Consider the following 21,250-nt stretch of genomic DNA (forward strand, 5'->3'; position numbering starts at 1 on the left):
GCGCTCGGCCCCCGGCAGGTGTCTGCGGAGCGGCGAAGCCCGCGGCCGGGCGGGATCCCCCTGCCCTGGCGCGGGGAACGCGGCCCCGGGGCTGGCCGCGGCTCGGCTCGGCTCGGCTCGGCTCGGCTCGGCTCGGCTCGGCTCGGCTCGGCTCGGCTCGGCTCGGCTCGGCGCGGCTCGGCGCGGCCGAGGGGGCTCGGGCGGCGGACAGGCGCCCCCGGGGCTGCGGGCGGTGCAGCGCCCCCCGCGGCGGAGCCGGGAGCCGGCGGGAGGGCAGTTGGCTGCGCGGGGCGGGAGGGCGCGGAGCCGCCGGCCGGGAGGGGCGGGGCGGGAGGGGCGGAGCCGGCGGAGGGGCGGATTCGGCAGAGGGGCGGAGCCGCGCGGCTTCGTCGCGGAGAGGTGATGTCACCACGGTGCCGTGACGTCATCGCGGCGCGCCCGGCGCGGGGTCGGTTCGCCGCGGGGGGAGCGGAGCCGCCGGGGCCATGCCGGGCCCGAAGTGCTTCCGCCGGCGCAGAGACGACTCGGAGGAGGAGGAGGAGGACGAGCAGGTCGCGGAGGAGGTCAGGTGCGTGGGGAGCCGGCGGAGAGCCCGGCCGGGGCCATCGCTCCCGGGGTGCACGGCGGGGCCCGGGCCGGGCCGGGCCCCCGGGCCCGCGGTAGTGCAGCAGTGCTGCGCCTGCTCCTGGTAACGGCAGCGCCCTGGCACAGCGCGCCCTGGTGCCCCGCTGCGGAGCGCGGTCCCTGCGGGACGGCTCCGGGCCCCGGCGGCCGAGGGAGCTGAGCGGAGACCTCCTGGCTCTCCGCAGCTGCCCGAGAGGAGGCTGGCGCCGGGGGGGGGTCGGTCTCTTCTCCCAGGCGATAGGGACAAAGGGAGGAGGCCTCGAGCTGCACCGGAGGACGCTCCCGGAAGGGGCTCTGGAGCTGGCGCCGCGGGGGGGAGGCTGAGTGCCCAGAAGGCTCTCTGCTAAGTGCAGAAAATAAACCTGAAGGAATTGGTGAGATCGAAAGAGGGAGCACTGAGAGCACTGAGTCCAGGGTTTGTGTTGTTGTTGTTGTTAGGTTAAAAGTTGAGGAAGCCAAAGAAGTCCAAAGCCTCAGGAGGAGACCCAATGGGGTGAGGTAAGGCACAGGGCCCCAGGGCTGTGCAGCTGTGGTCTGCAGCGATGTGCTGGCACAGGGGAGTCCTCTCTTGCCATCTGCCTCCCTTACACCTTGGCTGGTGCCAGAACCATCCTGCAGAGCAGCCTGCACCAGGGCAGCTGTAGGTTGGACTCCCAAAAGGGTTGGGAAGCCCTGGCCCAGGCTGCCCAGGCAGGGGTGCAGTCCCCATCCCTGGAGGGGTTTCAGAGCTGTGGTGCTGAGGGCCACGGGGTGGTGGTGCCCTGGCACTGCTGGGTTGATGGTTGAAGATCTCTTCCAACCACAGTGACTCCTCTGTGCCACACTCAGGGTTTCCAGTGGACACTTTCACACCTTGTCCATGCTCATTCCCCACCCTGTGGAGCTGCTGAGGAGGCAGCTGAAACGTGCCCCAGCCCTGGGCTCTGCCTCTGATGTTGGTGGCTCTGTAGGGCACTGAATGCTGGCTGCCCAGAGCAGGGAGAGCTCCTCTGGCTGTGTGGAGGGGCTGGGCAGGCTGTGTGGATCCAGTGGGGGAGCATCTGCTGGCTCTGGAGGGGGTGCAGGGTTGCCTCCTTCCACTGAGTGCTGTTTGCTCTCTCCATCTGCCTGCCCAGTGCTGTAGCTCTGCTGGTGGGAGAGAAGCTGCAAGAAGAAGCAACACTGGTGGTAAGTGCTGGGGCCTTGGGTGGCCTCAGTGCTAGGATGTGGTGTGAGGGCAGCAGTGTGGCCCAGCTGGGGGAGGCTGGCCTGGGGCAGCACTGGTGCCACAGCTCAGTGTCCCCCCTGCTTGGACCCAGATCTGGGGGGCTGCAGGGTTTGTCACTGCTGCTTGCTTCACAGGATGACCCCTTCAAGATAAAGTCTGGGGGGATGGTGGACATGAAGAAGCTGAAGGAAAGAGGCAAGGACAGGTGGGTGCAGGAGAGCCCCAGCCCCAAGCCCCAGCTCCAGCCCCAAGGGAGAGCCCTGAAGGTGTTGTGGTTTCCCTCCAGGATCAACGAGGAGGAGGATCTGAACCTGGGCACTTCCTTCTCAGCTGAGACCAACAGGAGGGATGAGGATGCTGACATGTGAGTAGTGCTGGGGGGCCTGGCACTGAGAGGGGCTGGGAGCAGCCCTGAGGAAAGAGCCTTGGGGCTGCTGGTGGCTGAGAGGCTCCCCAGGAGCCAGCAGTGCCTCCTGCAGCCCAGCAGGCAGCTGTGTGCCAGGAGTGTGGGCAGGGGAGGGCAACCTGCCCCTGGGCTCTGCTCTGCCCAGACCTCGCCTCCAATCCTGCCTCTGGCCCTGGGGGGCACTCGGCCCCGGCCCTGGGGGGCACTTGGCCCCAGGGGGTGAAGCAGAGCTGAGTGCTGTGTCCCTGCTGTGCTGCTCCTCAGGATGAAGTACATTGAGACTGAGCTGAAGAAGAGGAAGGGCATTGTGGAGAGCGAGGAGCAGAAGGTGAAGCTGAAGAACGCGGAGGACTCCCTGTACGAGCTGCCGGAGAACATCCGCGTCTCCTCTGCCAAGAAGACTGAGGAGATGCTCTCCAACCAGATGCTGAGTGGCATTCCTGAGGTGGACCTGGGAATTGAGTATGTGGCCCCCAGAGGGCTTGGTTGTGGCCTGGATGCCCAGGAGGAGCAGCTGGGGCTCAGCAGAGCAGGGCTGGGGCCGGGGCAGGCTGTCCCAGCTTGTGCTCCCTGCCCGGCACAGGGCTGGGGCTGCAGGGCAGCTCCATCCTAGCACCTGGGGGTGTTTGGTTCCAGCCAGCCCTGGCTCTGCCAATCCTCCTTGCTGGAGGAGTAAGCTGTGGCCTGCACTGGAGGTGAGAGCTTCACTTTGGCCTTGGGAGCAAAGCTTTTGTCTGCGTGGCAGTGCTGCTGTCCCTGGGAGCAGAGCAGTGCTGGTACCCCCCGAGCCCCCCCCAGAGCCCCCCCCTCAGCCCTTCCCTGCTCAGCCTCAGGGAGTGGTTTTTCTTCCCTCCCTCTCCTAGTGCAAAAATCAAGAACATCATCTCCACAGAAGAGGCCAAGGCCAAGCTGCTGGCAGAGCAGCAGAACAAGAAGAAGGACAGCGAGACCTCCTTCGTGCCCACCAACATGGCTGTCAACTATGTGCAGCACAACAGATGTGAGTCTCAGCTGGCTCCCTGCCCCCCTGCTGCAGCAGCACAGCCAGCTGCCTGCTGCCCTTCTCTGGGGTGCTCAGACAGAGCCCATCTGGCTGGGCCTTCTCCCAGCCCTTAGCAAGCAGCAGAGCCCTTGGCTCCTGGCTCAGCCCCCCCAGAAATCCCCAGACTGTGTCCTGAGGTGTGCTGCCCTGCCTGTGCCCCCCCTGCTTCCTGCCTGGCAGCATCCAGGGGGCAGGCAGGGGGCAGGCAAACCTGGACCCTGCTGGGGAGGGGGCAGGAATTCATCTCTGCAGAGCCTCTCATGCTGCAGGCAGCTGGAGGAGGGGCAGCCTGCTGCTGGGGCTGGGGTCACATCTGTGTGCTCTGGGGGAAACCCAGAGCCTTGGAGCCACTGCTGCTGAGCCTGCTCCTGAGATGTGCAGGCTGCCTGTGTGGGTTACCCCTGGGTGCTTGTCCTCAGGCTTGGCTGAGGCATCCTCCTGAGCAGCCTGCTGCAGGCCATGGGCCTCAGGAGCAAGTTCTGCCCTGCAGGAGGGCTCAGGGATTGGGCCAGGCTGCATGGCCATGGCACATGGGGGCATGGTTGGGTGGCCAGGGGGGCTCAGGAGCTGCATGGCCATGGCACATGGGGGCATGGTTGGGTGGCCAGGGGGGCTCAGGAGCTGCATGGCCATGGCACATGGGGGCATGGTTGGGTGGCCAGGGGGGCTCAGGAGCTGCATGGCCATGGCACTTGGGGGCACAGTTAGGTGGCCAGGGGGGCTCAGGAGCTGCATGGCCATGGCACATGGGGGCATGGTTGGGTGGCCAGGGGGGCTCAGGAGCTGCATGGCTATGGCACTTGGGGGCACAGTTAGGTGGCCAGGGGGGCTCTGAAGCCCTGGAGCAGGCTGCCCAGGGGGGTGGTGGAGTCCCCGGCCCTGGAGGGCTCGGGAGCTGCATGGGCAGGGTGGCGCTGGGGGGTGGCTGGGGGGAGGTCTCAGGGCTGGTCCAGCTGTGCTCCAGCTGTGTGCTGCTGTGCTCCCCCCCAGTCTACCACGAGGAGCTGAACGCGCCGGTGCGGCGCAGCAGGGAGGAGCCCAAGCCGCGGCCGCTGCGCGTGGGGGACACGGAGCGGCCGGAGCCCGAGCGTGAGTCACTGCCCTGCAGCACCCCTGGGGTCCTGAGAGAGGGCCGGCAGAGCACTGCCAGCCCAGCAGGGGGCGCTGCGCATGAGGCACTCCTGGCGCCGCACGGAGCCCGCGGGGGAAGGAGGCCTGCAGGCGGCCGGGGGGGGGCAGAGCTGGCTGCCAAGGGCTGGGGGAAAGCTGGTGCAGGGCTGGGCAAGGGCTGGGGTGCAGGAGCTGGCTGCCCTGGCAGGCCAGGAGGTCACCCTCCCCTCTCCTGCCCTGGCAGGGTCTCCCCCCAGCCGCAAGCGCCCCCTGAACGAGAAGGCCACAGACGACTACCACTACGAGAAGTTCAAGAAGATGAACAGGCGTTACTGAGGCCCTGGGGGGGCCCCTGCAGCTCCCCCTGGGGGGGCTCCTGCACACCCTGCAGCCCCTGCAGCTCCCCCAGGGCTGGCTCCTGCACACCCTGCAGCCCCTGCAGCTCCCCCAGGGCTGGCTCCTGCAGCTCCTGCAGCCCCTGCAGCTCCCCCTGGGCTGGGTGACCTGCAGCAGGAGAGGCCCTGCCCCCCCTGCTGCCCCTGCAGAGCTCAGGGAAGCAGCTTGCAGGGGCTGGGGGGTCCTGGGGCAGCAGCAGTGCTGGCTGTGAAGGCTTCAAGCCGCTGCTTGGATATCACTTTGTGACTCCTTTGCCTGCTGCCAAAGGCTTTGGCTGTGCAGTGTGAGGCTGAGATGCTGGGGGAAGGCTGGGGGGGAGGAGTGGGAGCTGTGGCTTGCAGCTGCCCTGTCAGACCCCACATCTCTCACTCAGGCTGGGGGCTGTCCCTGGGTGCTTGGCCAGCTCAACATCTGTGCTGGGGGAACAGGGCTGGGACGGACCCAGAGGCCCCTCAGTGAATGTGGCTGAGGGGAAAGACCAAAGCACAGAGGAGAGCTCCCTGGGGAGCAGGAGGCAGCTGCAGCTTCAGAGCAAGGATTGAGCTCCCTGGTGCCTGCTGCCCTGCTCTTGTGCCTCTGCCCAGGGGCTGCTCTGCAGCCCCCCTGGTGCAGGAGGCACTCAATAAATTGTTTCCTCTTTGCACTGCCTCTGTGTGGTGTGGTTGTGTCTGGGGCAGCTCCCAGGGCTGCTGCAGCTCTGTGCTGCTCCGCAGCCTGGCCTGCAAGGTCCCTGGGAGCAGTCAGAGGGTTGGCTGTGCCTGGGGCTGCCCTGCTGGCTCTGGCACCACTGCAGGGACAGCAGAGAGCTGGTGCCAGGGGCTTTGTATCACAGCATCCCAGCCTGGTTGGGGGGGAAGGGACCTTCAAAGCTCCTCCTGCAGCCGTGAGGGACATCTGCTGCTGGAGGAGGCTGCTCAGAGCCCCAACCAACCTCCCCTGGGATGGTTCCAGGGCTGGGACATCTCCCACCCACCCCTCTGGGCAGCCTGGGCCAGGCTCTCACCATCTGCACTACAAATCATTTCTTCCTTCTCTCTCCCTTGGTTTGAAGCCACTGGCCCTGATCAGAATTCTGTCCTCATCTTACTCATGGCCCTTGAAGCACTGCAAGGCCCCCAGAAGGTCTCCCTGGAGCCTTCTCTTCTCCAGCTTGACTAAGCCCAGCCCTGCCACAGCCTCCAGGCTCGCAGCACAGCCCTGCCCTCACCCAACATGGCGGCCGCCGGCCCGGCCTCTGCCCGCACCCAATATTGGAGCCGCCAGCCCGTCTCTGCCCTCACCCAACATGGCGGCCGGCAGCCCCCCGCCTCTGCCCTCACCCAACATGGCGGCCCATCCCCCGCCTCTGCCCTCACCCAACATGGCGGCGCCGGAAGTAGCGTGGCGGAAGCGGCGGCGGAGCGGCGGGGCGGGGCCGGGCCGGCCATGAAGCTGCTGCGGGCGGCCCTGGGGCTGCTGCTGCTGCTGGGGCCGGCGGGCGCCGTGGAGCCCATCAGCCTGGGGCTGGCGATCGCGGGCGCCGCCGCCTCGGCGCTCACCGGCATCATCTCCTACCCGCGGCTCTACTGCTACTTCCGGGAGTGCTGCCTGCAGCGGCAGGACCAGCGCGCTGCCGCCGGTGCGGGGAGGGGGCGCTGCGGGGCCGGCGCGGGCCGGGGGGATGCTGCGGGGCCGGCGGGAGGCGCCGCGGGGAGTAGGGGTCGCGGAAGCTGCGCACGGCCTGCGTGGGCCGGGCTCCTGTCCCCGGGCCGGGCCGGGGGCCGCGGGCAGCTCTCTCCTCGCTGCTGACTCCGCGGTCTCCCCGCGCAGAGCTGCAGGAGAGCCTGGAGAGGAGGCTGTTCGGGCAGCACCTGGTGAGCAAGGTGGTGGTGAAGGCCGTGAGAGGCTTCTTGAACAACACCAACGCCAAGAAGCCTCTGGCCCTGTCCTTGCACGGCTGGACCGGCACCGGCAAGAACCTGGTCAGCAGGATCGTGGCTGAGAGCATTTACCAGCGGGGCCTGCACAGCAAGTACGTGCACCAGTTCGTGGCCACGCTGCACTTCCCCCATGCCAGCAGCATCAACCTCTACAAGGTAAGGGTGGTCCCGGGGCAGGGCTGCGGGAGTGGGTGGGCAGAGCCCTGGCACCATCAGCCGCGGTGCAGCTGTCTGCAGTTGGCCTGGGGCATTGCCTGGGTGAATCCTGACAGCCACCAGGACTGGTTTGGCTGTGAGCTGAAGGTTCCCCTCCTGTCTCTTGGTGCCTGGAGCTGCTCCAGCAGCAGCCTCAGGCTCTCTCCCAGCCGGGAGGGGACCCCAAGGCCCAACCCTTCCAAACCACCTCTCGGCCCAGAAGGCAAAGCTGTTGCAGTGCCAGCGCTGAGCTGCCTCCAGGGCAGAGCCCCAGGGGCAGAGGAGCTCTTTGCTCTCCTGCCTGCAAGGACTCTGCCTCCAGCCTGTGCTCTGCTGCCCCTCAGGACCAGCTGCAGTCCTGGATCCGGGGCAACGTGAGCCTCTGCCCCAGGTCCCTCTTCATCTTTGATGAGATGGATAAGATGCATGCAGGACTCATTGACTCCATCAAACCTTTCCTGGACTACTATGAGCTGCTGGATGGGGTCTCCTACCGCCAGGCCATCTTCATCTTCCTCAGGTACCAGCTGGCCTCAGCTTTGCCCTGCACCCAGTGCCTGTTGGAGCTGCCCCCAGCTCCACTCTGCTTTCTCTTGGCCTTAGCAATGCAGGAGCTGAGAAGATAACAGAGGTGGCCCTGGACTTCTGGAGGAAGGGGAGGAGCAGGGAGGACATCCAGCTGACAGACATCCAGAATGCCCTCTCTGTGTCTGTCTTCAACAACAAGAACAGTGAGTCAGCCTGGGGGGCTGCTGGGGGGCTGCTGGGGGGCTGCTGGGGCTCCTGTGCTGAGCCCTGGCCTGCCAGCAGTGACCTCCCCTTGCTGGGGCCTCCACTTTGCAGCTAGCAGGGAGCCAGGCTGCAGTCTGGGGGCCTGCAGTCAGCTCCTGAGGTGAAGGTCCTGGAGCTCTGTGTGCAGCCTGGCTGCCTGCTGGGCTCATGCCAGGGGAGGGAGAGCTGCACAGGGCATTCACTGAGCTGCCAAAGGCAAAGAGGTCCTGGGGGTGAGGCCAGGAGCTGCAGTGAAAAACCTCCTGAGCAGTAGACTCTTGCTGTGGGAGAGACTTCCTTGGCCCCCAGCAGCCTCAGCCTGCCCTGCTCAGCCTGTGAGAGGCTTTTGGGCAGCTGCTCAGGAGCCCCCAGCCCTGCAGGTGTCCTCACACAGGGCAGGTGTCCTGTGCCAGAGCCTCAGCTGCCTCCTGCTGCAGAGCTTCTGCCTCAGCTCCCCTCTGCCCCTGCCCTGCCTCAGCTCCCCTCTGCCCCTGCTCTGCCCCTGCCCTGCCTCAGCTCCGCTCTGCCCCCAGCTCTGCCCCCAGCTCTGCCCCAGCTCTGTCCCCTGCTCTGCTCTGTCCCCAGCTCTGTCCCCAGCTCTGTCCCCAGCTCTGTCCCAGCTCTGTCCCCAGCTCTGCCCCAGCTCTGTCCCCTGCTCTGCTCTGTCCCAGCTCTGTCCCCAGCTCTGTCCCCAGCTCTGCCCCTGCCCTGTTCCCTGCTCTGTCCCAGCCCCGAGCCCTTCCCCTGCCTCACCCCGCGGCAGTGCTGTCCTGCAGGGCCCTCACTGGCCCTCTCCTTGCCCTGGCAGGTGGGTTCTGGCACAGCACCTTGATTGACAGGAACCTGATTGACTACTTCGTGCCCTTCCTGCCGCTGGAGTACCGCCACGTCAAGCTGTGTGCCCGGGCGGAGGCGGCGGCGCGCGGCTACGGCGTGCAGGAGGAGCTGCTCAGCAGGATCGCCGAGGAGATGACCTACTTCCCCAGGGAGGAGAGGATCTACTCAGACAAGGGCTGCAAGACTGTGGACTCAAAGCTGGATTACTACTATGACTTGTAGCCCCCCGAGGCCAGGAGCTGCCAGGAGCCAGCAGGGCCTCAGCCCGGGGCAGCCAGGGCCTGGCGGGGGCCAGGAGCGCTCCTGGGCCTCTGTGCTTCTGCTGCCGCTTGCCACAGCTCCCAGCGGCTTCTGCCTCCTCCTGGGGCCAAGGTAAGAGGGGACTGAGCCTGGGGGCTGTGCCTGGCAGTGCTGGAGCCCCTCAGACTGCGTGGCCCTCGGCAGAAGCAGCTGGCTGGCAGCTGCAGCAGGACTGAGACTGGGAGCCCCTCAGCTGGGCTGGGGCTGGGGCTGGCCCTGGCGAGGCTGGGAGGGCCAACCCCAGCTCCTGTCTGTGGAGCCTTCTCTGGCTGTGCTTGTGCATAAAGAGGAGGCTGTGAGACTGTGCTCCTTGGCTCCAGGGAGGCTCAGGGGAGGGGGAGTCTCCAGTCACAGGCCCTGGCTGCTCCCTGCAGCACCATGCAGTGCCACAGTGCTCTGAGCTGGGCTCCTGTGGGGTCAGAGCCAGAGTCTGAGCCTCTGCTGGGGGAGGTGTTCAGAGGGGAGGGAGCTGAAGGCCCTGCCCTGGCTGCCCACAGCTGCAGCCTGCTGCTGGCTTGTGGCTCAAGCCTGGAGCTGCTCACAGTGTGCTTGCCCAGGAGGGAGGAAGATGCTTTGTGAGTGGGGAGAGGCACTGGGGGGAGGGTGGGACTGGAGGGGGAAGGTTTCCAGGCTCAATCTTAACACCAGAGGCTTCTCCCCTTCAGCTGCATGTGGGATCCAGGGGGCAGCTTGTGAGGCTCTCCCTTTGGTCCTGCTCACAGCACAGCCTGGGCCTGGGCCTGAGCCTGGGCTGGAGGCAGCCAGAGGCAGGGGGAAGGCAAAGCCAGCCCTGCTGATGGTGGCCAGGGGCAGCCCTGCTGCTGAGGGGAGGGCTGGAGGGGGAAGGTCCACTCCAGTCTCTGCTCACAATAAACTCCTTTGCCCCCCTGGGAAATGTTCCCTGGCCCTCTCCTGCTGCCCTTTGCACCTGGGGTTTGCTCTTGGTGCTGCAGAGTCCCTGCTGAGGAAGAGCTTCCCCAGGGGCAGCTGTGCTGTGGGGCTGTGGCTGGGGGCAGCTCTCCAGGGCTCCCTGCTGGAGCTGGGAGGGGGCAGAGGGAGCTGGGGCTCTGCTGCAGGGGGAGCAGCTGAGGCCTGGAGTGCAGAGCCCTGCAGAGTGTGGCTGCTGCTGAGGCTGAGGCAGCCTTGGCAGCTGTGTGCTCAGGGGCACCAAATGCCTTCTGCTGAAGACCTCCTGGAGCCCTGGGGAGCACTGCAGGCTCTGAGGGGAACCCTCCAGAGGCTTCCCCTGCAAGGGTGGAACAGAGAAGGCCAAGAAGGCTGCAGCTGAGCTGAGCAGCTCTGGAGCTGGGGAAGGGAGCAGCCCTGGGAGCTGCCAGCAGGGTGCTTGGAGCTGGGGCTCTGCTCTGTGCCTGACCTGCCAGCCAGTGGCTGATGGAAGAGAGCAGAGGTGAGAAGGCTGCCCCTGGCCTGCTGCCTGCTGGCCAGAGCAGAGCTCAGCTGAGCTCCCAGCCCTGCTCTGGCTGCCAGGCAGCACAGTGGGTGCCAAGTGCTGCATGGGAGGGCAGCTGCTTCCTGAGGGGGCAGCAGGGATGTCCCAAGGGGGGAGACCACCTCTGCCTTGTCCCTGCTGCTCCCAGCAGCTCCCTTTGCACACCAGGGCCAGGCTGATGCTCCTGCTCTGTGCTCCCACAGCTGAGGGCCTCCTGGCTTGCTGTGAGGGGGAACCCTGGGCCCCCTGAGTGGGGCAGGAGGGATCCATGGGGCTGGGAAGGGGGCAGGAGGGAGCCAGGGGGGCGGGAAGGGGGCAGGAGGGCTCCATGGGGATGGGAAGGGGGCAGGAGGGAGCCATGGGGGCGGGAAGGGGGCAGGAGGGAGCCATGGGGATGGGAAGGGGGCAGGAGGGAGCCAGGGGGGTGGGAAGGGGGCAGGAGGGATCCATGGGGGTGGGGAGGGGGCAGGAGGATCCAGAGGGGCGGGAAGGGGGCAGGAGGGATCCAGGGGGGCGGGGAGGGGGCAGGAGGACCCAGGGGGATGGGAAGGGGGCAGGAGGGATCCAGGGGGGCAGGAAGGGGGCAGGAGGGATCCAGGGGGGTGGAAGGGGGCAGGAGGATCCAGGGGGGCAGGAAGGGGGCAGGAGGGAGCCATGGGGGTGGAAGGGGGCAGGGCTGCTCCCTAGGGAAGCAGGTGAGCAGTGCAGCAGGCACTGAGGCTCAGCTTTGTGCCTCCCACAGTCCAAGCAACTGCTGCTTGAACTCCTCCTGCAGGGAACCTTCCCAGCTCTTGGGCAGCTCCCAGGGAAGCTGTGGCTGGAAGCCAGGGCTGCAGGGAGTGCTGGAGCCAGGCTGGCACAGGGCAAAGTCCTGCTGAGCAGGCAGCAGCTGTGCCCCACTTGAACCAGGCCAGCAGCTGCAGCCTGGCTGCTCCTCAGTGCCAGAGAGGCTGCAGCTGCCCTGGGCCTGGAGACAGAGTTTGGGTTGGACACCTCCCACCAGCCCAGCTTGCCCAGGGCCCCCTCCAGGCTGGCTCTCAACACCTCCAGGCTTGGAGCTTCCCTGCAGAGCCTCTTCCAGTGCCTCCCCACCCTCCTGGGGCAGCATTTCCTCCTCTCCTGACCCCAGCTTCTCCCCTCTGAAGCCATCACTCCTCACCCTCTCACCAGCTGCCTGTGGCAGAAGTCCCTCGGCAGCTCTCCAGGCACAGCACTGAGAGGAGGAGGAGGAGGAAAGGTTCAGGAAGCTCCCCAAGGCTGCAGTGTGTGGCAGGGGCAGATCCCTGCTCCTCAGCAGAGGTTTAGCAGCTGCTTGCTTGCCCTGAGCTGCAGCTGAGTGCTGCCTCCCTTGCTGTGCTGCTGAAGGTGCCACAGCAGCAGGCTGCTGGAGCTGCTGCTGGGGAGGAAGCATCCTGGGGGCTGGAGGCAGCTCAGAGAGCAGCAGCACAGCTGCTTGAGAGCTGCAGCACAGCTGCTTGAGAGCTGCAGCAGCTTCCTGCAGCTGAAAATGAATCCAGGAGTGGAAAAGAACTGGAGGTTTATTCCAGGGGCAGCAGAGGAGTGAGTTAGTGTTGTGCACTGCACCAAGTGCCTGGCAGCTCCCAGGCAGCCTCCCTCCGAGGTGAGGAGCAGCAGTCCAAGGTCCCCAGGTCACCACCCACCCAGAGCTGGGCTCTGGAGATTGCATCAGCACCAAAGCAACCTCCAGCTGGGCCTGGGGAAGGCAGCTGCCCCCTCCCTGGCAGCTCCACAGCAGCAGGGCTGAGCCTCTGCTGCTGCAGCCTCAGCTGCCCAAGCTCTGCCTCAAGCCAGGGCCAGGGGCAGGGGAGGCTGCAGCACACAGCAGCCCTGAGCCCTGCAGCAGCCCTGAGCCCTGCAGCAGCCCTGAGCCCTGCAGCAGCCCTGAGCCCTGCAGCAGCCTCTGAGCCCTGCAGCAGCCTCTGAGCCCTGCAGCAGCCTCTGAGCCCTGCAGCAGCCTCTGAGCCCTGCAGCAGCCTCTGAGCCCTGCAGCAGCCTCTGAGCCCTGCAGCAGCCTCTGAGCCCTGCAGCAGCCTCTGAGCCCTGCAGCAGCCTCTGAGCCCTGCAGCAGCCTCTGAGCCCTGCAGCAGCCTCTGAGCCCTGCAGCAGCCTCTGAGCCCTGCAGCAGCCTCTGAGCCCTGCAGCAGCCTCTGAGCCCTGCAGCAGCCTCTGAGCCCTGCAGCAGCCTCTGAGCCCTGCAGCAGCCTCTGAGCCCTGCAGCAGCCTCTGAGCCCTGCAGCAGCCTCTGAGCCCTGCAGCAGCCTCTGAGCCCTGCAGCAGCCTCTGAGCCCTGCAGCAGCCTCTGAGCCCTGCAGCAGCCTCTGAGCCCTGCAGCAGCCTCTGAGCCCTGCAGCAGCCTCTGAGCCGCAGTGAGGGGCAGCAGGCAATGAGAGCTTGCAGCAGATCCTGCCCCTGGCTGAGCTCCTTTGTTCCTCAGCCCTGCACACAGCCTCTGGTGCCAGCAGCTGTGCCCGGGGGGGGCTGCTCCCTCCTGCCCTCCCTGGGCTCCAGGAGGAGCTCTGCAGTGCTGCAGTACAGAAACACCTCCTGAGGAACAACTTCTGCTGTGGCTCCCAGGCAGGGCCAGGGGAGCAATGCCCCTGCTGGGCCTGGCTGCAGCCAGGAGCTGCCCCAGAGCCTGCAGCCTGTCCTGAGGGTCCTGAGCTGCAGCAGGAGCCTGGCCTAGCATCTCAGCCCTGGGCTGCCACAATCCCTTCCCCCCTAAAGAGAGCAACAGCAACTTCCTTCTGCCTCCTTTCTGCCCCACAGCAGCACAGGGACAACACTGAACCTCCCCCACCCCCTGCCTGTACCACAGCCCCCAGGGCTGCAGCAGCCCCACGGCCCCCCAGGGCTGCAGCAGCCCCACGGCCCCCCAGGGCTGCAGCAGCCCCACGGCCCCCCAGGGCTGCAGCAGCCCCACGGCCCCCCAGGGCTGCAGCCACAGCTTCCTGTCCCTGACCAGCTGCTGCTCATCTGGAGAGGCCATCACAGCATCAGCCTGCCCTGAAGGACCAGAACCCTCCCACCACCTCACCTCCTGCCTGCGAGGCACTGAGAGGCCTTCTCCTCACCCCTGCAGGCACCCAGCAGCCCTGCACAGGCACCCAGCAGCTCTGCCCGGGCACCCAGCAGCCCTGCACAGGCACCCAGCAGCCCTGCACAGGCACCCAGCAGCCCTGCAGGCACCCAGCAGCCCTGCACAGGCACCCAGCAGCCCTGCACAGGCACCCAGCAGCCCTGCACAGGCACCCAGCAGCTCTGCCCGGGCACCCAGCAGCCCTGCACAGGCACCCAGCAGCCCTGCACAGGCACCCAGCAGCTCTGCCCGGGCACCCAGCAGCCCTGCACAGGCACCCAGCAGCCCTGCACAGGCACCCAGCAGCCCTGCACAGGCACAGGGAGGGAATGTGAGTGAATGTGAGTGCCTGGAGGAGTTCCTCTGCTCTCCTTCCCTCCAGGCCAGCTCCTGTGGCAAGAGGAGCTAAGCAAGGAGCTACCCCTGGCAGCAGGAAGCAGGAGGCTGGGCCCAGGGCTGTCTGTCTCACACTCAGCTCTCTCTCAGCCGAACCAAGAGCTGAAGGGGGCAGGGTTTGGCTCCCAGCCCAGAGCTCAGCAGCAGGAGGGGAAGTTAAAACAGCAGAAGGTAAAAGCAAGAGGAACACCAACAAGCTTAGAAGGCTGCCCCAGCTGGCCCTGGCTCTGCCCACCCCCTGGCTGGGCAGCAGAGCCGCAGTGCTCAGCCAGGGCTGCCCAGGGGCCGCGGGGCTCAGCCAGGGCTGCCCAGGGGCCGCGGGGCTCAGCCAGGGCTGCCCAGGGGCCGCGGGGCTCAGCCAGGGCTGCCCAGGGGCCGCGGGGCTCAGCCAGGGCTGCCCAGGGGCCGCGGGGCTCAGCCAGGGCTGCCCAGGGGCCGCGGGGCTCAGCGCCGGGCGCCGGCAGCTCCCTCGTGGATGTCCAGCTTGGCCTGCACAGTCTTGCAGCCCTTGTCAGAGAAGATCTCCTGCTCCCTGGGGAAGAAGGTCATCTCCTCCAGCACTGCCTGCACCAGCCGCTCGTCCGGCGGGAGGCCGCGGGCCTGCATCTCGGCGCTGATGCACAGCCCCACGTGGCGGCGCTCCAGCGGCAGGAAGGGAACGAAGTAGTCGATGAGGTTCCTGTCGATGAGGCTGCTGTGCCACAGCCCACCTGCAGCAGGGGCCACAGCAGGGTCACCTCCCGAGCCCGAGGGGCGGCCCGGGCCGGGGAGGAAGCGGCTGACTCACTGTTCTTGTTGTTGAAGACCCCCACGGAGAGCACAGGCTCCAGGTCCTTCAGCTGGATCTCCTCCCTCTGCCTCCCGCTCAGCCAGAACTCCAGGGCTGCTTTGTTGATCAGGTCCCCACCTGCATTGCTGCTCAGGGGAGAGAAATGTGCAGTGGTGAAGGCAGCCACAGCTGTCAGCTCTGCTCCAGCAGGGCAGAGCCCTGCGAGCCAAACCCAGGGCAAGTCTGCAGCTGCTGGAGCAGCCAGCGGCCTGGGAAGGGCCAGCCCCTGCCCAGCTGCCTGCTCACTCCCACCCCAGCCCCAGGGAAGGAGGAGATAGGAAGGGCACAAGGGAGGAGGTTTGTGGGGCAAGATAAAGGCAGTTTCACAGGTCAGGAGGAGACAAAAGCCGAGAGAGGCCTTGAGGCTCAGCAAGCTCCCAGGAACAGCCCAAACATTGCTGCTATCAACTGTCCCAGCCCCAGGCACAGCCCCACAGCAGCTGTCTGCAGCTGGCTCCGTGGCAGGCAGCCCCAGGACACCCTGCACACATCCCCCAGCACTCCCCCAGCCCCTCTGCCCTGCCAGGCTCCCGAGCTCAGCAGCTGCAGGCCGTGCCAGGGCTGCAGGGCTGCAGGGCAGCTCTCCTCGGGCCGGACAGAGAGGAGCTCACTGCAGAGCAGCTCCCTGAGCAAGGCCCCACAGGAACATCCTGCCCCCCACCCCAGCCTGCTCCCAGGCAGGGGCCAGAGACCTGAGGAAGATGAAGATGGCCTTCCTGTAGGAGACCCCATCGATCTGCTCGTAGTAGTCCAGGAAGGGCTTGATGGCGTCGATGAGGCCTGGGTGCATCTTGTCCATCTCGTCGAAGATGAAGACCGAGTGGGGACAGGCACTGACATTGCCTCGGATCCAGGCCTGCAGCTGGTCCTGGCAGCAGAGGGTGAGAGCCAGGCAGGCAGGGGCTGCCCTGGGGGCACTGCCTCCCACACTCCCTGCTGGGATCCTCTCCTGAAGAGCAGCCCCCAGGCTGCGGCTGAGCTGCAGTGGCAACTCCTGCCCTGCTCACAGGGCACTTCCCAGCCCTCTGTGCCTCGTGCAGGGGTGAAGACAAAGCCAGGCTGAGGTGGCAGCCACAGAGGATGCAGTCAGTGGGGCCAGGAGATGGAAAGAGGGAAAAGCCAGGCAGAGACTCAGTGCCCCCTCTGCCCCTGCAGGGCTCAGAGCAGCAACCACCCTGGCAGCCAGCAGCCTCCTCTGCCCCTGAGCATGGGAGGGGACAGCCCTGGGGCTCACTGGGACAACTGTGCTGGCTGTGTGCCCCCAGTGCTCACCCACCCCAGCTCTGTCCCACACAGCCAAGCATCAGTGTGTCACAGGACTGCCCCAGCCCAGCCTGGGTGCCCTGCCAAGAGCAAGCAGCAGGGAAAGCAGCAGCTGGCACCAGGGAGGGGACAGCACCAGGACACTGCCCTGGCTTGGGACTTCTTTGTGCCTTTCTCTTTCCCTTTCTGCAGCCATTTCCCCTGCAGCCCCCTGGGCACCAGCTCTGGCATCAGCCAGCCCAGCCCCTGCAGCCCCCCTGGGCACCAGCTCTGGCATCAGCCAGCCCAGCCCCTGCAGCCCCCCTGGGCACCAGCTCTGGCATCAGCCAGCCCAGCCCCTGCAGCCCCCCTGGGCTCCAGCTCTGGCATCCCCCAGCCCAGCCCCTGCAGCCCCCCCGGGCCCGGGGCTTTGGGCCCCCCCGTGGCCTCCTCACCTTGTAGAGCTTCACTTGGCTGTCGTGGGGGAAGTGGAGGGTGGGCAGGAAGAGGTGGACGAACTTGCTGCGCAGGCCGGCAGGGTGGATGTGCTCCACCAGCAGCTGGCTGAGGAAGTTCTTGCCGGTGCCAGCCCAGCCGTGCAGCGACAGCGCCAGCGGCTTCTTGCGGCCGGGGTTGGTGCTGAAGCCCTGCACCGCCTTCAGCACCACGTCCCGGGCCAGGTGCTGCCCGAAGAGCCTGGACTCCAGCTGCACCTTCAGCGCTGCGGGGAGAGGAGGGCTCAGCACCACCACCGACGGTGCCCCCGGGGGAGCTCAGCACCACCACCAACGGTGCCCCCAGGGGGAGCTCAGCACCACCACCAACGGTGCCCCAGGGGAGCTCAGCACCACCACCAACGGTGCCCCCAGGGGGAGCTCAGCACCACCACCGACGGTGCCCCAGGGGAGCTCAGCACCACCACCAACGGTGCCCCCGGGGGAGCTCAGCACCACCACCAACGGTGCTGGACACTGCCGTGCACCGGGGGAGCTCAGCACCACCACCAACGGTGCCCCAGGGGGGCTCAGCACCACCACCAACGGTGCCCCCGGGGGAGCTCAGCACCACCACCAACGGTGCCCCCGGGGGAGCTCAGCACCACCACCAACGGTGCCCCCAGGGGGGCTCAGCACCACCACCAACGGTGCCCCCGGGGGAGCTCAGCACCACCACCGACGGTGCCCCAGGGGGGCTCAGCACCACCACCAACGGTGCCCCCGGGGGAGCTCAGCACCACCACCAACGGTGCCCCCAGGGGGGCTCAGCACCACCACCAACGGTGCCCCCGGGGGAGCTCAGCACCACCACCGACGGTGCCCCAGGGGGGCTCAGCACCACCACCAACGGTGCCCCCGGGGGAGCTCAGCACCACCACCAACGGTACTGGTCACAGCTGTGCACCGGGAGAGCTCAGCGCAGCCAGTGCACAGTGCTCAGCAGGGCTCAGCAGTGCTCAGCAGGGCTCAGCAGGGCTCAGCAGGGCACAGCAGTGCTCAGCAGGGCTCAGCCATGCCAGACACGCCGCGGGCAGCGGCCGGTCGGGTCCGGTCCGGCCCGGGGAGCCCAGCGCGGCGCCCCCCGCTCCCGCCGTACCGGTGGCGTTGAGGCGCTGCTCGGGGCCGGGGCAGCACTCCACATAGCTGCAGTAGAAGCTGGGGTGGGAGAGGAAGCTGGTGAGCGCCCAGGCCACGCCGATGGCCAGGCCCACGCTGATCGGCTCCTGCGCCGCCAGCCCCGGCAGCAGCAGCCAGAGCAACCCCAGCGCGCTCCGCATGGCGACTCCCGCCCGCCGCCGCGTCCGCCCGCCGCGGGCCGCCCACCGGAAGTGGCCCTGCCCGTGCGGAGCCGCCGCCGCCGCCATCTTTGTGCAGGGCACAGCCCGCATTGGCTGCCCTGCTGATGACGTCAACGGGGCGGGGCGTGCCCGTTGGGGGGGCGCGCCCGTTGCGGGGGCGCCGTTAGGGACGCCCCGGGTCGGGAGGCGGAGGGCGGCAGAGGGATGCTCGCTTTGATCCTGCTTCGCTTCAGAGCCCCCCCAGTCCCCACCGCCACCCCCCGCGGCGACCCCGGCCCCATCTGTTGGCTGCGTCCCTCCGCCCCACCGGGTGCTCGTGCAAGACACCGGCACGAACGGGTGCTGGGCACGGGTGCCGGCCCCTGCCTTGTGCTGCCAGCATCAGCCTCCTCTCCCTCCTTCCCCACGCGTGGCTGGGGCTGGCAGGCTGGTGCCACGCCAGCGGGCAGGGGTGGTTGGGTCAGACTGAGATGAAGCCCAGCTCGGTGTGGCCCTGGGCAGCCTGCTCTAGCTGGAGCTGTCCCTGCTCGCTGCAGGGGGCTTGGGCAAGATGACCTTTGAGTGTCCCTTCCAACCCAGTGCAGTCTGTGAATCTGTGGGACCACGCCACTCGTGGCACCAATCCTGCCACAACCCCCCCAGAGGAGGCTGGCATTAAAGAGGAAGCCCTCACCACACCGGGGAGGGCCACCGGCACCGCTGGCAACCTGGCTCAAGGTGCCCTTGCCACTGCCTTACCGGAGTAGTTCAGAGTGTTGTTCACATGGCAGCACTCCAGGAGACTGCACCTGAGCCAGGACTGAGGGCTGAGGAGGTCCCAAGTGACTGCAGCAGTAGCCACGAGAAGTGAAGCGCTGAGAGGGTCCAAAGCTGGTGCCAAAGTGGGGAGGAGAATAAGGAAGGCGGCAGCAGCGTTCAGGAGCTTCATGGTGCCAAGTGAAAAGCAGCCTGGCTCAGCAGGAAAGGAAAGCAAAAGTCGAGGGGCTGAAGAACTTCCTGGAGCAGGAGGCCAGAGGGCCGGGAGCCAAGCGCTGCGGGTGCTGAAGGGTTAACAGAGGGATCACGTCACTCCCGGAGACGTGAAAGTGCTGGGAGCAGGGCAGTGCCACACGAGTGGCAGCAGGGCCAGCCCAGCTCCCAGGGCAGCAGGACTGGCACCTCGCCGCTGGGGTCGGTCTCTTCTCACATGCAGCAAGTGACAGGGCAGGGGGGAACAGCCTCCGGTTGTGCCAGGGGAGGTTCGGGTGGGATGTTAAGAAAGCTCTTCCCAGGAAGGGTTCTCAGGGCTGGCACAGGCTGCCCAGGGAGGGGCTGCAGTCCCCATCCCTGGAGGGGTTGGAAAGCCCCCTGGATGCGGTGCTGAGGGATGTGGCTTAGCAGCGGCGGCAGCATCGTGAGGCTCAGGCCGGCGGCGGGGCTGGATGAGCTGCGAGGTCTCTTCCAGCCTCGGCAGCTCTCCGCTCTGATGCCGGTGGTACCAAGTGGGTCGGCACGGCCGGAGCGGGGCTGGCGGTGCCGCCGCCGGGCGGGGAGGCTGCTGCCCCCTGCGCTTGGCCGCTCCGAGCGCTAGATGGGGCGGCAGGCAAAGGCTTGGCGCAGGGCTCGGAGCCGCTGCACTGAGCGGAGTCACGGCTGAGCCAACCCAGCCCGGAGCACAGCCCCGAGGCAGCTGCCCGCTCCTGCTAGGAACGGGGACGTGCTGGGGTGCCACAGACCCCCCGGCAGCTGAGGGGGCACAGGCAGGAAGGGCATCTTCAGCAGGGCCAGAGGACAGCCAAAGGCATCCTGCAAAGGGCGCTGGGAGCTCCCTGTGTGCCTCTGAGGTGGAGTTTGCTTCACCTCGCAGCTGCTGCACTTCCCACTCAGCCTGCGCAGAGGCGGTGTGGTCCCATGCAGACTGCGGCGGCCATCCCCCCGGGGCGTCCCTGGGATAAATCATGGAATAATTTCAGTTGGAAAAGCCCTCTGAGGCCACCCAGCCCAACCCTCAGCCCAGCACCACCCTGGCCACCAAACCCTGGCCCCAGGTGCCGTGGCCACACGGTTCTTGAACCCCTCCAGGGCTGGGGACTCCACCACCTCCCTGGGCAGCCTGTGCCAACCCCTGACCACCCTTGCAGTAAAGAAGTTGTTCCTAAGCTCCAAGCTAAGTGTAGTGCAAGTTGTGTCTTGCAAGGGCTGAATCAGTTCTACAGTTTGTGGTCCACCCTTTCAGACCTGGCTGCCCTGGAGCCTCCCCTGGCTGCCCTGGAGCCTCCCCTGGCTGCCCTGGAGCCTCCCCTGGCTGCCCTGGGGCCTCCCCTGGCTGCTGTGCTGCCCCCAGTCAGTGTTTCACTGTGGGTTTGTGTCCTCTCATGAGGTCTCAGCAGCCTGTCAGGGACTGCAGCTCCCACAGCACAGATAGGAGATGCAAAGTGGTGTCCCAGGAGCTCATGCACAGGAGAAGGGGCAGGGTGGGACACATCTCTGCATCCTCTCCACATGGGAGGGAGGTGCCACAGATTTCCTTTACAGCAGTGGGATGTGTGCTGCCTAACAGGTACCAGATGGGTGTCTAAATAACCCTCAGCTGCAGCATGTTGTGCTGTTATCTCCTTATCCCTTACAACCTAAATGGCTTCAAGCTGGGCCTGGCCCTGGCTGGGCTGCCTGGAGCCCTGGTGGGGCTGACAGTGGTGGCAATTTCCTTCAACAGCTGTCAGGAGGCTCTGGGTGGAGCACAACTCCTGCAGTGCACAGGCAGAGCACAGCCTCTCCAAGCCCAAGCAGCTCAGGCTGTGAGGGGGGTGGGGGTTGCAGGGGAGAGATGAGGGGGGCAGGGGGGAGCACTTCAGGGCTGAGAAGCCCCAGAGGAGAGCCCTGCCTGGCCTTTGCCCTCGGTGTGCTGCACTTTTCTGCCCCCCACCCACTGGTTTGAACATCCCTGGTTGGCTGTCAGCACCCTGGGGACCTGAGGCTCACAGCTCCAGGGCAGAGCCTGGAGGATTTGGGATCTGGCTGCTCCCCAGGCAGCAGAGCTGGCAGAGCTGAGCCAAGAAACATCCCCCCAGGGGTCAGGGGGCTGGGAACCAGGGATGCAGCCCTGCTGGGGCTCATGGAGTGCAAGAGGCTTCCAGGTGGGAGTTGCTGGGCCAGGGAAGCACTGCTGGTCCCAGAGCAAGGTCTGTGCTCTGCTGGAGAGAGGAATGAAGCTCCTCAGCATCTCCAAGAGCTTTAAGGAGGTTTGGTAGCACAGCTGCTGGTGAGAGCTGCTCACTGGAGGCTTCTGGTTGGGGAAGAGGAAATGGGAGACTCCTTTCCCCCTAATTTCTTCCCTGACACCTCCCCCTGCTCCTGCTGGACACTTCCTAAGGCTCAGAGTTTTTCTGAGGGCACTTTGGGTTATTTTTAACTGGTGGTGGGTGCTGTGGTTTGGGTTTTTTCCCTCTCTGTGTGGTTTGGGTTTGTTTTCCTCTCCCCTTTCAATTTCAGCATCATCTTCCAAATTCCCCTTCCCATAAGCAGAGGGCTGAGGCAGCCCCAGGAAAGGGCTCTCTGACGCAGGCTGGGCTCTGCTGGGGGTGGGACTGTGGTGGGCATTGTGCAAACAGAGCCTGGCTGAGCTCTGAGGACCTGCACTGTGTGGGGCTCTGAC

At 66.5% G+C, this 21,250-nt stretch overlaps 3 protein-coding genes across 8 annotated transcripts; 2 read left to right on the forward strand and 1 right to left on the reverse strand.

The window, feature by feature from the left end:
* Nucleotides 1-403: 403 nt before the first annotated feature.
* On the forward strand, nucleotides 404-5,428 carry CUNH9orf78 (chromosome unknown C9orf78 homolog). Of its 2 annotated transcripts, none has more exons than XM_068156012.1 (9): nucleotides 404-568; nucleotides 1,063-1,122; nucleotides 1,740-1,791; nucleotides 1,966-2,036; nucleotides 2,118-2,195; nucleotides 2,502-2,682; nucleotides 3,101-3,237; nucleotides 4,270-4,368; nucleotides 4,634-5,428. In XM_068156012.1, exons 1-9 carry the CDS (start codon nucleotides 486-488, stop codon nucleotides 4,890-4,892), a joined length of 1,020 nt encoding a protein of 339 aa, XP_068012113.1. In that variant the 5' UTR covers nucleotides 404-485; the 3' UTR covers nucleotides 4,893-5,428. The 2 variants fall into 2 exon arrangements, with proteins under 2 accessions (XP_068012113.1, XP_068012114.1); XM_068156013.1 differs by having other exon boundaries at nucleotides 2,502-2,699; nucleotides 4,634-4,813.
* A 762-nt stretch (nucleotides 5,429-6,190) lies between these two features.
* On the forward strand, nucleotides 6,191-9,702 carry LOC137449953 (torsin-1A-like). The gene is made up of 5 exons (XM_068156014.1): nucleotides 6,191-6,403; nucleotides 6,595-6,860; nucleotides 7,244-7,419; nucleotides 7,503-7,630; nucleotides 8,479-9,702. Exons 1-5 carry the CDS (start codon nucleotides 6,211-6,213, stop codon nucleotides 8,727-8,729), a joined length of 1,014 nt encoding a protein of 337 aa, XP_068012115.1. The 5' UTR covers nucleotides 6,191-6,210; the 3' UTR covers nucleotides 8,730-9,702.
* A 2,075-nt stretch (nucleotides 9,703-11,777) lies between these two features.
* Nucleotides 11,778-18,954, reverse strand: LOC137449951 (torsin-1B-like). Of its 5 annotated transcripts, none has more exons than XR_010989518.1 (6): nucleotides 18,355-18,948; nucleotides 16,277-16,542; nucleotides 15,272-15,447; nucleotides 14,538-14,665; nucleotides 12,633-14,460; nucleotides 11,778-12,176 (listed from the first exon to the last, which is right to left on the reverse strand). XR_010989518.1 is itself a non-coding variant. In XM_068156008.1 (6 exons), exons 2-6 carry the CDS (start codon nucleotides 18,542-18,544, stop codon nucleotides 14,195-14,197), a joined length of 1,026 nt encoding a protein of 341 aa, XP_068012109.1. In that variant the 5' UTR covers nucleotides 18,545-18,656; nucleotides 18,803-18,948; the 3' UTR covers nucleotides 12,524-14,194. The 5 variants fall into 5 exon arrangements, 4 of the variants coding, with proteins under 4 accessions (XP_068012109.1, XP_068012108.1, XP_068012110.1 ...); XM_068156008.1 differs by lacking the exon at nucleotides 11,778-12,176 and having other exon boundaries at nucleotides 12,524-14,460; nucleotides 18,355-18,656; nucleotides 18,803-18,948; XM_068156007.1 differs by lacking the exon at nucleotides 11,778-12,176 and having other exon boundaries at nucleotides 12,524-14,460.
* Between the last annotated feature and the right edge of the window lie 2,296 nt (nucleotides 18,955-21,250).

This window comes from Melanerpes formicivorus, unplaced genomic scaffold, assembly GCF_026170545.1.
Source record: "Melanerpes formicivorus ecotype bairdi unplaced genomic scaffold, bMelFor1.0.p_v2 SCAF_33, whole genome shotgun sequence".
Taxonomy (NCBI): domain Eukaryota; kingdom Metazoa; phylum Chordata; class Aves; order Piciformes; family Picidae; genus Melanerpes; species Melanerpes formicivorus.